Genomic DNA, 16,951 nt, shown 5'->3' on the forward strand with positions numbered 1-16,951 from the left:
CAATGGCAGGTTCATAGTTCTGGGTCTGACACAGCCACTATTTGAATTGCTTCATTAAAAAAAAACACTAGCTTAAGGATAGCTGATGTGGTATGGAATCCTGTCATCACTAAAGAGCTGCTGGCAAAAATGGTATAACTCCAACACCTTGTTGTTATCCGGAATCAGAAAACATGACATCCAGTTGATCTTCTCAGTGTAAAATTACGTACTACAGTAACAATATATTTCTTCATCCAAATACTTATGTTACACACAACCCTTGTATAGCTGGATACACGTATATACCATCACTGGTAGAGTAAACACATTATTTGGGTGTGAGTTCAGTGCTCAACTCACTAGCCTACATGAATGAGTGGTTGGGAACCTCTGTTACCCAGGTCTGCTCTCTCAGAGCCCAGAAGAACTGAAGGGTCACCTTGCCAGGGTACACTCTGATGAACACTGAGAGTGTCACACAGCTGTAAATAAACCCAAACTTTGTACAGATACTTTAGTTTTCACCAGGTTTAAAGAAAAAGAGGCTACACATTTAAGAGTTAGCTGAAGTCACAATCGTAATTCATGTATTCAAGGAAGTCTCATCAGAGTGAAGAAACACAGCCCGGCACCTACCCGGTTACTGCAGATGCAGTTTCCCAGTCCCAACTGTTTCTTCTACTTCTTTTTCTCTCACAGACATGTGGCTATTAAGCGAGGTATATAACCGTATTTTGAAATGCTTGGAAAATGTTTTCTCTTTGATAGACACACAACCTCTGTGAGTTACCTGGGGTGGGAACCCCTTCTTCCCCCCATGGTTACGGAGCACCGGAAGCAGCAATTCCAAATAAGCCTGCTTACGGTTGTTTACGATCCTGAGGGGCGTGACAAACTGCGGAGCTATAATAAGTGGGGGTGATTAAGTGACCGTTAGTCCAATAAATGTCTTACAGAGGGGAATCAGAAGGAATATCTCCAGAACAGCAACATGGAAAAAAGGACAAAGATGAAAGCAAAGTCTGATTGACTTCCCTGCTTCTCTTTCTGGTGTGAAACACCCAAGGAGCCCTGTTTACTGTCTCAGGTGGAAAGTCCTCAGTTACTTCTTTGCTGCCTAGATTGTGACAGCTGTCTGTCCGGCATCTGTGCATCCTTCCTGGCGCCGGCTGGCACACACACAAAGGGCCTCTCCCACTTTTCGGATCCCACTTGGGAAGCAGACAGGGAAACTAGGTTTAATGGGGGCTAGTCCAGAACTTGCTTCCAGCAGAGAAAGAACTCACAAGAGCTGCCAGGGTCTAGCTGTCTTTACAGAACCATTTTAAATGGAAATAACGGGAGTTTATAGAAAAGTGGGAGAATGTCTCTGCTAGTTACGGGACAGGATAGGATGCACGTAGCTGGAAAGAGAGAGGACTCTAATTCTCAGGGAAGAGGTGGTCCACGGCGAAGAGAGCACAAGCGCAATGTCCGGCACCTAGTCCATGGGCCATAATTACGGAGAATGAATGAAAGGAGCCTGACTGGCTCATGCAGGGGAAACGCGACCTGCCCTTCTACTTCTTACAATCAGAGTAATCCTTAGGAGCAGCGTGAAAGGCCAGTAAGAAATGCTGATGCTACTAGAATCCCTCAGGGTTGCCACATGAAGACTAAATATCTCTGCACAGTAAGGATATAAAGGAAGGATGACCTCTGAGGAGAGGCTGGGCTACGATGATGTGGTCCTTAAATATCTGGGGAACAAAACTGGGAGATGACTTAAGAGTATCTCTATCCTTTGGTTTCTACTGACTCAGGAGCTCACATCCTTGAACTTCTGAGTTTGCCCTCAGGAATTAGAGACCTGAGGTCAGGTCTGGCCAGGTGCCCTTAGACAAGGCAGCCAGCTTTCCTGCACCTTGGCTTCTCTACCCCAAGAGAACCAGAAGAAAACCTTTTCTCAGAGACTTCTTTAAAAAATGCAAAATCTTACTGCGCTTACAGTGGTATCATTAGTGTCACGGCTGACTGAAGCGAGGCCCACTTTAAAGACTGGACAGCAGGAGGCAGGGACCAGTGTTGAGAGGACGATTTCAGTTTGAGTGCTGCCCTTACGGGTGTGCGCGTCTGGCGCCTGGAAAGGTGGCTGTAGGCTTTCTCATCCACGGAAAATGATGCTGAGATCGACGTGCATCCTGGTGGATGGTCTTTGAGTCCAAGTATCGAGTGGAAAGGGACTTGATGTGAAGGATATGGCAGTTCTTGAGGGTAACGTCTCAAGATCCTCATCAGATTTCCACTTTCCCTTCACGGATCATTTGCATGAACCCTGCGAGGTCGTGGGCAGCCGACAAGATACCACGATTTCGGCGGCACAGACCCCGGGACTGAGGTGTTCGACCCCAGGGGACAAACTTCATAGATTCATTTAGTCCACAAACAATTAAGAGCCAACTCCATGCGGGGCTGGTCTAGACCTTCTGATTAACAATAATACAAGCATTTATGACGTGCCAGCATCCTTCTAAGAGCTTCACATATATTAACCTACTTTATCCTCACCGTAACCCACGAAGTTGGGCTTGTTTCCACCTGTGTTTTACGTTAGGCACTGAGAGGTTAAATACCTGGTTCAAGGTCACACTGCGACCAGGAGTCAGGACTGGAACACAGGCAGGCGGGCCCCACAGCCCATGCTCCTGCCTCCTGTGCGGTGGTGACCATGACAGCTGAGACCCCTGTCCTCGCGGAAGAGGAGAAAACAGGGCAACAAGTGATGCTATTTCTGGTGCTGATAAGTGCTGTGAGGAACTCTGAAGCAGGGTAAGGGGGTAGGGGTAAGGGGGCAGGGGGCAGAGCCATGTGTGGTCAGGGAAGCCCTCTGTGATGGCGAGCAACCTTAGTAAACGCCTGAGTGAAAAGGGGGTCCAGCTCTGCGAAGGCCTGGGGAGACTATTCCAGGCGAGGGGACAAAGGCTCCCAGAGGGTTACAGGCTGGGGGTAGGGGTGCCAGGGGCAGCAAGGGGTCATGGAATGGCGCAGGTGAGGGAGACAGGCCGTGGAGGGTCTCTGCCGACTTCACGAGGACTGCAGGCTCGTCGTCGGGGATGAAGGCCCTGGAGGGTTTTGAGCAGGTGGTAACCTGCTCTGATTTTTCACCCTGGCAGCCTGTGGAGAAGAGGCCACTGGGGCAGACAGGGAGGCGAGTTAGAAGCTGTCACGGTGACCAGCGTGAAGAAAATACAGATGCTATTTTAGGCCTTTAGGCCAAGGCCAGCTTCGCCAGCTCAGAGCGAGGGGGCTCGGGGAATCGCCTGCATCTCGTAAGCTAACTCGGGTCAACGTGAAGCTCGGGTTCAGGAGCAATCTTGACGTGAAAGGGAAGCACCTGCTGCTCTGCTAGTTAACACAGACGCCCTGGGCCCGGAAGCGGGCCGCGCAGGCTCTGCCCCCCATCCAGGAAGGTGCACCTGGCAGGCTGTCCTGGGGAGGGCCCGACCCGTGGCCCCAGAGCTTGAGTCTGTTTTGTGTGGATCCACTGGGAATGTCTGGTGAGAGCCAGTCTATCCTTTCTTTTTTTTCTTCTTTTCTAAAAGCATTTCAAACCAAGTGACACAGACAATTGCATAACTAAAGAAATGGTGGCACGAATTACTTACAGGTCCCTTTTCTAAGCACTTTCTACTCCGAGCAACTTTACAGTAAAAGATAAAACCAGCCTGTTTCGGAGGTGCTTGCCAACTTCTGCATGGGGAAGAGCCAAAGAACTGAATCTTCCTGAGTTTATGCAAAATAAGGACGCAGGCTGCTTGTTTCTCCAAGTTCCAGTGCTAAAGCATCCCATAAAATTCAACCACTGATGCATGGAAAATGCCATTGTTCTAGAGTTTTTAAAATGGCAACCCCTTTCTCTGCCTCTATTAACACACATGCAAACGTGCAGACCAGCTTCTTTTTCTGACTATCCTATTATCTTTTCATGCTCTTAGTTAAAGATCATTTCCTAGGCTTGTCTGAATGTGGCCAAGTTATCCTATTGCTAGATAACTGTAGAGCTCAGGGAGAGTTGTCTGAATCTGAAATGTTATTCTAGAAGGGATTGTTCCATTATGTAGGCAACATAACAAGACTATTAATTTTGACAGAAAATGAAAACTAGTTTTTAATACTGCTTCTTTATCGAACTGTTTATAGAGTCAAGCATGCAGAAGGGTCAGAGATATAAACATATATCCCGATACACGTCACATATCGTGATAAGACATAATGTCAGCCAAGCTGGCATCTCCTGACAATGCTAAAGAAGCCCTTTCCAACACACTCACAGATCTTAGGAAAATGTAAGGGGTTTCCCTCCACCCCTAAACAAATTCACTGCAAGGAAGAGAGAAAAACGAAGGGAAGCAGAAATGGAGCTTATGGCATGACTGCTGCTAAATCAGAGAAAAAGAGTGAAAAGGATGATTTTTAGAGGGTGAGAAAGCCAGTCGCCAGCAGGCTGCCTTCGCCGTCGGCTCCCGGGTGAATTCTGCAGAGAAGGACAAGTCACACCACCCAGGAGGCCAGGCTGCTGCAGGTGCTCCATCCACCTCACGAGAAAGAGCAAAGCAAGCACAAGCCAAGGCAGCCGCCAGCACTGCTACAGGAGGAAAATAAAAACCCCGCCGGGTCCTTCTGGGGTCAGTACCTAAGCAGCTGTGCTTCACACCATCTGCACCTGCAGATACACCTTCCACATGCAACAAAATTTAGGTTCATAGCAGTGTCTTCCAGAAAAGGGCAACATTATCTTGAATTATGACTTCAAAGTACTAGGAAAGGACTTCCCTGGTGGCACAGTGGTCAAGAACTCACCTGCCAATGCAGGGGACACGGGTTCGAGCCCTGGTCCGGGAAGATCCCACACACCGCGGAGCCACAACTACTGAGCTCGCGTGCCACAACTATTGAAGCCCATGAGCCTAGAGCCCACGCTCTGCAACAAGAGAAGCCACCGCAAGGAGAAGCCCGCGCACCGCAACGAAGAGTAGCTGCTGCTCGCTTCAACCAGAGAAAGCCTGCGCGCAGCAACGAAGACCCAACGCAGCCAAAAATAAATAAGTTTATATATATATATATAAACTAGGAAAAGTAGATTACATTTATACTCTGTGACACATGTCCACGTATCAATGTGTAATATATCTAACGAAGAGACAAAATTTAAAGAAGGTTTCCTATACTTACAGCATCAACGTCTAGTAAACTATGGGAACTCAGCTTCCCAGAAGGATGCATTCCCTGGAAATTCTGCATAGCTGATATTTACGTACTCCTTGATTCAATAATATGACAGGTCATCTTTCTTTGTGCACATGAATAGGAGGAAGAGAGTTTTGGGCTTCCCTCGTGGCGCAGTGGTTAAGAATCCGCCTGCCAGTGCAGAGGACACAGGTTCGAGCCCTGGTCCGGGAAGATCCCACATGCTGCGAATCAACTAAGCCCGCGCACCACAACTACTGAGCCTGCGCTCTAGAGCCCGCGAGCCACAACTACTGAGCCCGAGTGTCACAACCACTGAAGCCCAGGCGCCTAGAGCCCGAGTGTCACAACCACTGAAGCCCAGGCGCCTAGAGCCTGTGCTCCACAACAAGAGAAGCCACCGCGATGAGAAGCCCGCGCACCACAACCAAGAATAGCCCCTTTCTCATCACAACTAGAGAAAGCCCGCGCACAGCAACGAAGACCCAACACAGCCAAAAATAAAAACAAAAAAGAGGAAGAGAGTTTCATGATCCCGTGGTGTGACTCACAAACACCAATCAAGGGAGACATGTCAAAGCTTAAAGCTCTTAACGAAAAACCGTACATCACTGAACCATCTTACCTGTCGACGGATTATTCCAAGGTCTCTTTTGGCTTTATTCATTAGGGCTTGGATTTGTACAGGATCCTTTACATTCTTATTTTCTCTGAAGGCATCTCTTATCCTCCTGATGGCGTAACTTCTAAACGAATTCAGGGAAAAAAGGAAAAGGTGTCAGTGTGTCTGAAACGATGCTTTTAAAAATGAATTCACAAGTGGTTCCTTAGGAATTAGCTGTCTGCTAGGCCCCTGTGGATAATCACCTCTGCTCTCTGCTCTTGGAACAGGCCCATCCATTACTATCCTGGGATGACTGAGCAAAAAGATTCGGGGAGATGAATCTACTCCAAACGAGTCAGGTGTGAATGGTAAAGTGCTACTGAAACACTCCTTAGATTATTGGCTTTTTACGGTTATTCACAACTGGCCTCCCTCCATTAACATGGATAAGTGAACCTTCAATGTGCAGAGACAACACGACAGTTGACAGGTGCCACGATGCACTGCATGTGTGTGTACCAAGACGGTGACCGATGCCACGCTTGGGTCAGCTTTCCGGTCTCATCCCACCTTCTCTTGTGAAACAGAACAGGCAAGGATCCATACTGCGACCCTACCACAGTTGAGAGTGGAGATGACACCACAATGCTCTTCTCCCTCTCTAAAGTGCACACACGTCCACACACATGAACTCCCCCAGCCCCGCCCAACATGCATCACATGCAGTTCAGGGCAGCGGTTTAAGCGCAAGCCTTGCACACCAGACAGGCTTGGGTTTGAATTCTTTTCCAAGTTCCTTCTGTTTGTGAGAACCTGGGCAACCTTCTTAACATAAGCCCCTGTTTCCTCATCTTACGCCTGTCAAACAGGCCTAATACTGCCTACCTCTCAGGGCTGTTGGGAAGGTTAGGCTTTATAATGTGTGTCTGGAATTTGGTACGAAACCTGTACGTAGAAAAACTCAAGAAATAAAAGCTATTCTTTTCTTCTTCCTCTTCTTGTTACACCTTAATGCAATTAGTACCCCCTCTCCTCACGTCAGCCTGTGCTTCACCCTACACCCTTGGGGTCACACCAGGCTGTCGTGTGGATAATTAGCTACAGTAGACGACTCAAAGGTCGGTAACCTCTGGACTCCCACACTCAGAGAGTGATGGCCTTAACCCCGACGCCTGCTCAGCCTCACCAGACAGAAACGAGGACCAAGGAGACGCCGCCCAAGTCAGACACACCAGACGCGACTGTCTCTAGTGTTTGTATGATCTCCGGTTGCTCTGCACTTACCTTGAAACACCAGCTAAAGAATCCACGTGAAACCATTAGTTCCATTTAGAAACCGAAGAACGGAAAAAGCAGCAGAGCAATGAGGGAAGGGGAATGCAATTTCCTCGGGAGCGGGGGGATGGATACAACTGAACTGGGAAACCTTACTTTGGAGAGGACTAATTTTGTTTTAGATAAACTTTCCTAAAGTAAAAGAAAATTAAACATTCAAATATCAAGTCCATTTGCATTTAAAAGCAAGAGAAAATGAAATCTTGTAACGTTAAGAACCACAGGGAGAAAAGTGGACGGTTCAGGAGCCTGCACTTCAGGGTGCGAGCTGCTGCGGAGTCTTTCATCTTAGCCCCATGGGAGCCTTCTGGAGTGCTTGCCGCGGAGCTTCTGGGCGCTCGGCATCTATCTCAGAGTCACGAGGATTGGAAGTGGATATACATACATAGATTTATATAGATTTTCCTCATGTACAGCTGCTAATCTAACAAGACTGCAGGCAGCAGCTGGGTGGCTAAAGCAATCTCTGGCACCTTTCGTGCACAACATACTGGTTATTTGTGTCATACAACATCACTGTTCTCCCTCACACCCACACGCTCCTCCAAAACAGTTTCTTTCTGGTGGTGATGGGAATAGAGAAGGAACAAAATAGTTTAATTCTAATCTTTCGTTCCATATGCAGACTTGGTTTTACAACAGGAATTTACCTCAGGGAATCATCCAGTGTTTTAATTCTTCTTTTTGGAAAAATACCATGGGCAATAGTGGTCATTACTAAATTCATTCTTCTAAAAGCCAGCAACTAGCCAGAATAGCTAGGAGCAAAGGAGTATGTCTCGGAACGCAACGACCCAAGTTCTTCTAAAGTTTAAGGAAATTAGAAAATAGCTGAAGACACTCAACAATTTGTATCATTTGAGTTCAAGGTCAGCGTTCTAAGCGTGCCTTTGTGTATTCTAGTCTCCCCAAAGTCTATACCTAAAGGAACGAAGCTCTTGATCTTCCAATTAAATGTGTCTGAAGCAAGATCAAAAGCTGTCATTCCAATTCTGGCTGCACCTGTGGAACGAGTGACACGGAAAGGTCCCCTCCCCGCTTTCTTGCTCCCCCCGCCCACGTCTAGAGCACAGGTACTTCCCTTTGCCCCAAGAGAAGACACTGCGCTGGTTCTGGACCATAAAACCACTACTGCATGAACAGTTTTTACTCATATGATTCTTATTTCAAATGGTCATCATTTTGTGAAGGCAATCACAAATTGGGCTGAGTCTTCCCGTTTTCTAGGAAGGGGCTAACCACCAATTATTTCAATCCTGCCCCGCCTTGGTTTGTATCATTTGCGTTTTTTTCACCGCTGCCAAGGGAACCCATTTATCCTCGAACACGTTCTTGCCATCAGTCCCCTGACTGTATCACTAAGCAAGAACATTTCGAAGAAAAACGTGAGATGCTGCCAAGGAGACGGCAGCCAACAGCTGCTGCACAACGGCCTGCATTGGGGCGACCCTAGCGGGAGCCGGACGCTGTCTGAAATAAGACAAAAAATTAACACGTAAAGGGCAACAGAATGGCAACGGCTACCATGAGAAAGTAGACGGCATCCACAGAAACGGCAGGTGGGTCTGCTAACACGTCACTGCTCTGCCTCTACCGTCCGGAAACTCTGCAGTTTCTTAGGGCTACTTTGTGCAGCAGATTCCCACGAGTCTCTTCTTCTCGACCCCCTCTCCCTGCTCCGTGCCAACAGACCTCCAGTGTACACAGGTGCTACTGGCTATCCTTTCCCCACTGCAAGGATCAAACTCCTTTGTGAGATTCTTCCAGCCACTCCAATGTCCCTGGCGCAGGGCAATACGGCCGGCAGGAACGACAGCTCTACGGTGCCTGAGGTCCTGCTTCACCTCTTTCCAGAACCACTGTCAGCCAAATGCAGGCCATAATAATCACAGCCACCCAGCACCTGGAGGCTCACGTTGGCTTCAGCGGGCAAGAGGTGTCATCTGGCAACCAGCTGATGTAATATCCTCATTTCTGTCATCCTTCGTCACCACCCCACATGCTGGCTTCTCTGCTTATCCATCCTGTGAAAACACCTGTGCCTTTTCCCCTTCCCACAGCCCCAAGCCAAGTATTCCAGAAACAAAACGACTCAACCCTTTCTCTTGGCCTCTTTGGGGCAAACTCCTGCACCTGCCTGGAAGGACGTCCTCCCTCCACAGGCCTTAACTCGGAGATGCCCTGCTCCTGAAGACAGGCTTCCCTCGCAGCCACTAGGGGGAAGCTGCTTCATCCTGCCTCCAGACTCCACGGGGCTGAGAGGAGAGTGCTGCTACGCCCTTGGACCCTACTGCTGCTTCAGATCATCTGTTCACCCTTACACACCTTTGAGGCCATACTGCCTGATGAAACCATGATGTGTGCTTCCGTGACACCGCTGTCTGCTCACTTCTTGAGGTCAAGTCTTAAGATTCATCGAGCCTTAATATCTAAAGGCCACTCAGTGAGTACATAGGCCACCAATGTTAGGTAACAAAAATTTTCATAATACGTAGTAAAGTAAGATCTTTAAAGTCAACTTTTATAGTGAGACAGATGATAGTGTTTGCAAACCGTTACTGAGGTATCTATCTTTGCTCTGCGGACGGAGAGTTCCGCAGCTGGCTAGTCTCTCCTCTTATCCTTTAGGTCTACTAGCTGTTTCTTCCTAGTCTTCCGTGCGGGCTTATCTGACTCTGCTACCTCTTGTATGTTGTATTCTCTAGGGCTCCATATTGGACCTCATTTTAATAACATGTCTTCCAGTAACGGCGTCTATGCCCAAGGTTTCAACTACCATATATGTATATATGCCATTGGTTCTGGACCATAAAACCAATCCATAGAACCTAACTGCCTTTTGGACTTGCCAACAAAAGGCGCCCACTATGCCCACTACAAATTCTCCCACTGAACACTTTGAAAACTGAAGTTATCATCTTCTTTTCCCTTTTCCCCAATGGCCAGTATTTCATTCCTAGGTAAGAGGATCCTCAGACAGCCAACTGTCCAAGTCAGGCATTTGGGTATTCATCCTAAGTGCCTTCCTTTCCCATAATTCCTTACATTTAGACAATCACAAAATCTTACTGTTTCAACTTACAGTCTTCTGCATCATCTTCCACTTCTCCAAACCCTCAGCTCTAATCTTGGTTCAGGCTCTTACCTCAGATTAATGCAAGAGTCTTGGGATTATGGTGTATGTATGCTGTGTATAATAGAATGCATAGTAACAGCTTTAGAGGAGAAGCTCAAGGATCATCTGAAGGTCATAAGTACTCTGGGTAAGGAACAGAGCAGAAAGCTTCCTTCTTACGAATGTTTAAGTTCCCACTGGAATGGTAGTCCCACACAGTATGGACTTTTATCTTCCTTGTGCCTGGCTCAGAGAGAGAGCTTAATAAATATTTACTAAATATACAAACTTATCCAAATATCATATCAAAGAGACCTTCAAGAAAAATACTAATAATCAGTAAGGAAATCACAACAAAGAGTAAGAAACTGATAAAGAAATAGAATGGAAAGGGTTGTAGCACAAAGATTGAATTAACCTCTGAAAGGGAATGATTACAAAATTCACCATGAGAATCCAATGAAGAAGTCTAGAAGGCCTATCATGTAAGCACTGTGGGAGGTGGAGATCAACAAGGTTACTGGCCTCAGGGGCGGCTGGAGGATGAAATCCACACCCAAATCATGAAAGAGGAAATAAGAGCCAGGCAAAGGGAACTCAGAGGGTCTGAGGAGGCTTTCTGGGGCAATGGAACAGTTCTTGACTGTATATTGGTCAAAAGGTTGAGCCTCACACTTAAAACGGATACTTTATTGTATGTAAATTATTCCTCAATAGGTTGACTTCTAAAGAAAATTGAAAGATAAATAGTATAGGAGCTACATTACATTTGCCCACTTTTAAGAAAAGCAAAAAAAGGGAAAAAAAACCCCACAAAACAAAGACGGCAATGTTAGAGGATAATTATGTACACAGCTGAAGGAAGTAAAAATTAACAGTTATTACAGAAGCCAGAAGAGAGGACAAACTAGGAAATCAAATCTAAAACACAGAAAGATAAGTTGATGAGAAATATGTAAGAAAAAAATAACCTTCAGAAGAGGGCAAAGGTATATAACTTATGAATAATAAGTGTGAACAAAGTGGACTGTGTAGGTAATTAAAGTTCTAATGGAGAAAATATTCCAGAAGTGATTATAAAAAATTGAGACGGTTCATTGAGACTTAACAACCAGATGACAGTGACAATGCCAAGATATTTACTTTTAAAACCTTGAACTCCAAGGTCAGAGGAAAAATATTTTAAGAAAGGATAAAAAAAGAACTTTAAGCAGGTAATACTGAATGCAACAGAGATAAGTATAACCTCAGATTTCTATTTTCAAAATCCACAAAGAAAAGGGCGCTTTCTAGTCATTTCCAGTGCTCTTTTGAGGGTCCAAAGGGACAAATAATACCTATGATTTCTGGCACAGGTACCATGCACAGGGTACTGTGCTCAGAACTGGATACACATTATCTGATTTAATCCGCACAAACTACAACTCAGAGATTAGGAAAAAAAAAAGGCCAAGATCAAATGTCCAGTAAGTGGCAGAGCTGGATTCTGAACCCAGCTGAACACAGTCTGGGATTTTCAACTCCAAGTTGTGTCTCCTCAGGGGCCAATAAACCCCAACTATCCAACCTCTGACAAGTACTTGGGATGAGCCAAGTTCTTATTCATTTGCAAAGGCATTAAAGAAAATTGTCTCTGGCATCACAAAGCTTAAAAAGATCATCTTATCTCCCAACACTGCTCCAAGTACTGCTACAAATAGTTCAAGTGCCAAGTATGTCTTAGGAAAAGCGGCTGGGCTGCGAGCATTATGAGGGAAAAAGCTAGTGACAAAGGCAGTTAAGTGTAAGTGAAATAACTGAGTTTAATTACTTTAGGAAGGAGGACAATAGCCAACGAGAAGGGTATGGGTAAGGAGGTAAAGTTCCTATTAGAAACTTCCTATTAGAAACCCACTCTGGAGACCAAAGGCTCTCAGTTTTGGGAGCAGCTGTAAATAACACCCATTACATACTTCCCTGTTTACAATTCCCTAACGGTTTTCTATTACCTTCAGAATAAGGGTCAAGTGCATTAGCATGGACGGTATATTCCTGTTCATCAATCCCACCCCACCCAGCACCACTTCCAGAATGAAACACTGCCTGCAGCTTTACGGGAAGACTTGGAGTTTTCTCAGTTCTTCCTGAAGGCAGGCCTGCTGTTTCTCCACATGTGGTGTGTCCTCCTCCAGCCCGATCTCTTGGCTAACTCCTACTCGTCCTTAAAGACCTGACCCAGTTAGAAACAAATATGACAAAAGATTAATATCCTTAGCATGTAAGTAGCGCATATAAATCGAACAGGACAGAAGGACCACAGCAAATAAATGAGTGAGCAGCACGGACCAGTAATTCACGAGAGAACCCAAAAAGTGACTAAATTTAGAGAGACAGGTGATATATGAATGTTCAGCCTTGGTCACAATCAAAGAAATGTATATTTAAACAAGGTATAATTTTCTGTCCATCAAATTAGCAGAATTTTTTTAAAAAGTAAAGGGCATGGGACTTCCCTCATGGCGCAGTGGTTAAGAATCCGCCTGCCAATGCAGGGGACACGGGTTCGAGCCCTGGTCCGGGAAGATCCCACACACCACGGAGCCACAACTGCTGAGGCCACGTGCCACAACTATTGAAGTCTGTGAGCCTAGAGCCCGTGCTCCGCAACAAGCGAAGCCACTGCAATGAGAAGCCCGCGCACCGCAACAAAGACCTAACGCAGCCAAAAATAAATAAATAAATTTATATATAAAAACCAAAAAAACTAGGAAAAGTAGATTACAGTTATACTCCATGACACATGTCCACATATCAATGTGTAATATATCTAACGAAGAGACAAAATTTAAAGAAAGTTTCCTATACTTACAGCATCAACGTCTAGAAAACTATGGGAACTCAGCTTCCCAGAAGGATGCATTCCCTGGAAATTCTGGACAGCTGATACTTACGTACTCCTTGATTCAATAATATGACAGGTCATCTTTGTGCACATGAATGAGACGAAGAGAGTTTCGGGCTTCCCTGGTGGCGCAGTGGTTAAGAATCTGCCTGCCAGTGCCGGGGACAGCCCTGGTCCGGGAAGACCCCACATGCCGCAGAGCAACTAAGCCCGTGCACCTCAACTACTGAGCCTGCATTCTAGAGCCCATGAGCTACAACTACTGAGACCGAGTGCCACAACCACTGAAGCCCAGGTGCCTAGAGCCCGTGCTCCACAACAAGAGAAGCCACCGCGATGAGAAGCCCGTGCACTGCAATGAAGAGTAGCCCCCACTCGCCACAACTAGAGAAAAGCCTGCGCACAGCAATGAAGACCCAATGCAGCCAAAAATAAATAAATAAATAATAATAATAAAAAAACCTAAAGGGCATGTACAGCCTGATGGTGGGATATGAACTATATCTCCTGTGGGGAAGATAGTATCATACATCATAATGTATAATGATGTTCATTATCTTTTATCCACTAATTCTATTCTTAATGATCCTACAGAAACAATCTGAAATATGTACAAAGATGTATACAGAAAGATATGCATTACAGAATTGTTTATAAGCATTAAAAATAGAAACAACCTTAAATGTTCAAAAATGATGACATCATGCAGCTTTTTAAAGAGATGCTTCAAAAACCTTAAAGCTGCAGATACTAAAGTCGGAGGTATAAAAAGGTGTAAGGAGAATTACCAGTCTCCCTCCCGCTCCAGACCCTGTTCTCTCGAGATGCAATCACAGTTGCCAGGTTCCTGTGTAGCCTCCCAGAGATACTGGGTTCGTATTATACCCGCTATGTGTATACTTCTCTTCATAAGTAGTGGGGTTCTAAACATATGGCGCACCTCTAATTCCTGAATAAAAATGTATCTGAGCAATCATCTCCTATCAGTACAAATGAGCTGACCCATAAAGGGCTGTGCAGGGTTCCACCATATGCGTGAATTACAGTCCATTTAGTGGGCCCCTTATTAATGGGTATTTAGGTTGTTTCTGATCTTGCTATTACTATAGCATTACGTGCATGTGTGTCTGTGGGAACAATTCGTAGAAATGGAACCGGTAGGGCAAAGGATATGTATATGGTAGATTTGATAAAATATCATCAAAGTTCTCTCTGCAGAGGGACCGGTCCAAGCTTCCACCAGCAACATGTAAGTTGCTGGTTTTCAACACTATTGCCAACACGTGTCATGAAACTTCCTGATCTTTGCTAACCTAACAGATGAAAAATGGTCTCTTATTTCACTTTTTTTTTTTTTTTTGCAGTATGCGGGCCTCTCACTGTTGTGGCCTCTCCCGTTGTGGAGCACAGGCTCCGGACGCGCAGGCTCAGCGGCCATGGCCCACGGGCCCAGCTGCTCCGCGGCATGTGGGATCCTCCCGGACCAGGGCACGAACCCCCGTCCCCTGCATTGGCAGGCGGACTCTCAACCACTGCGCCACCAGGGAAGCCCCTCTCATTTCACTTTTAATTACATTTTTCTTGTTATGAGTGCTGCTGACCACCTTTTCACAAGTTTAAAGCCCTCTGTGTCTGTTAATAACCTTTGCCTTTTCTTAACTGAGTGATTTGTCTTTTTGATTGATTTGTAAGACCTATTTAGGAAGGTGTTAAGGAAACTATCCCTTTGGGGTGAGCTGCAATGTTCTCCTTGGACTGTCATTTGACTTTATGTGCGTGTGCTTTGTCACGTAAAAACATTCAGTTCTTACGCAGTAAAGTGTAACACTTTTCACGTTATGACTTCTGGTTATATATATGTACAAAAGTCTTCTCTACTGTGAAATCACAAAAAATATTCACCCATGTATTCTTGAAAATTTTTATGATTTATCTTTTTACATTTAACTCTTTGATCTTCCTGGAATTAACTTTAGTGGAAGATGTTGAATATGGAATCTAACTTTACCCTCTAATGTTAAGTTTCCTGAAATGCAGATATAACTTTACATTCGGGATGCTCTCAATTAGGTAAAATATAGGTACAGAAAAACTACAAGGAAACAGCATGTTAACAATAATTAGTTTTGGTTATTGGAATTTATGCTTTCTAAATTATTACAATAATTACTTATGAATTATTTAAAAGTGCCTAATGACATAACAAAATCAGTAATTTACCACAATAAAAGAAAAATTGGCAATAGTGGGCCATGGCCGCTGAGCCCTCCATATCCTCAAGTCCATTCTGTACGTCTGCATCTTTATTCTTGTCCTGCCCCTAGGTTCTTCAGAACCATTTTTTTTTTTTTTGGTTCCATACATATACGTTAGCATACGGTATTTGTTTTTCTCTTTCTGACTTACTTCACTCTGTATGACAGACTCTAGGTCCATCCACCTCACCACAAATAACTCAATTTTGTTTCTTTTCATGGCTGAGTAATATTCCATTGTATATATGTGTCACATCTTCTTTATCCATTCATCTGTCGATGGACACTTATGTTGCTTCCACTTCCTGGCTATTGTACATAGAGCTGCAATGAACATTGTGGTACATGACTCTTTTTGAATTCTGGTTTTCTCAGCGTATATGCCCAGTAGTGGGATTGCTGGGTCGTATGGTAGTTCTATTTTTAGCTTTTTAAGAAACCTCCATACTGTTCTTCACAGTGGCTGTATCAATTTACATTCCCACCAACAGTGCAAGAGGGTTCCCTTTTCTTCACACCCTCTCCAGCATTTACTGTTTGTAGAGTTTTTGATGATGGCCATTCTGACTGGCGTGAGGTGATACCCCATTGTAGTTCTGACTTGCATTTCTCTAATGATCAGTGATGTTGAGCATCCTTTCATGTGTTTGTTGGCCATCTGTATACCTTCTTTGGAGAAATGTCTATTTAGGTCTTCTGCCCATTTGTGGATTGGGTTGTTTGTTGTTTTGATATTGAGTTGCATGAGCTGCTTGTAAATTTTGGAGGTTAATCCTTTGTCAGTTGCTTCATTTGCAAATATTTTCTCCCATTCTGAGGGTTGTCTTTTTGTCTTGTTTATGGTTTCCTTTACTGTGCAAAAGCTTTTAAGTTTCATTAGGTCCCATTTGTTAATTTTTGTTTTTGTTTCCATTACTCTAGGAGGTGGGTCAAAAAGGATCTTGCTGTGATTTATGTCATAGAGTGTTCTGCCTATGTTTTCCTCTAAGAGCTTTATAGTGTCTGGCCTTACATTTAGGTCTTTAATCCATTCTGAGTTTATTTTTGTATATGGTGTTAGGGAGTGTTCTAATTTCATTCTTTTACACGTAGCTGTCCAGTTTTCCCAGCACCACTTTGAAGAGGCTGTCTTTTCTCCATTGCATATTCTTGCCTCCTTTATCAATAATAAGGTGACCGGGGCTTCCCTGGTGGCACAGTGGTTGAGAGTCCGCCTGCCGATGCAGGGGACACGGGTTCGTGCCCTGGTCCGGGAAGATCCCACATGCCTCGGAGCGGCTGGGCCCGTGAGCCATGGCCGCTGGGCCTGTGCGTCCGGAGCCTGTGCTCCGCAACGGGAGAGGCCACAACAGTGAGAGGCCCGCGTATCACACACACACACACACAAATAAGGTGACCATATGTGCGTGGGTTTATCTCTGGGATTTCTATCCTATTCCTTTGATCTATATTTCTGTTTTTGTGCCAATACGAGTTTATTCTTTTATGTTATGGCTTCTGGAGTATACATCAGAAAACAAAATTATAAAAAAAGAGTGAGGAGGACTGGAAGT

At 45.0% G+C, this 16,951-nt stretch overlaps 1 protein-coding gene across 2 annotated transcripts in view; it reads right to left on the reverse strand.

Moving 5' to 3' along the window:
* LYRM4 (LYR motif containing 4) overlaps window positions 1-16,951 on the reverse strand; it is a 125,369-nt gene that overhangs the window by 79,853 nt on the left and 28,565 nt on the right. For both annotated transcript variants that reach the window (XM_073810291.1, XM_019945191.3), the window contains exon 2: window positions 5,834-5,954. In XM_073810291.1, coding sequence (XP_073666392.1) covers window positions 5,834-5,954 — 121 coding nt within the window. The remainder of the gene's footprint in view (window positions 1-5,833; window positions 5,955-16,951) is intronic.

The sequence above is a fragment of the Tursiops truncatus genome, chromosome 10 (genome assembly GCF_011762595.2).
Source record: "Tursiops truncatus isolate mTurTru1 chromosome 10, mTurTru1.mat.Y, whole genome shotgun sequence".
In the NCBI taxonomy this organism is placed as follows: Eukaryota; Metazoa; Chordata; class Mammalia; order Artiodactyla; family Delphinidae; genus Tursiops; species Tursiops truncatus.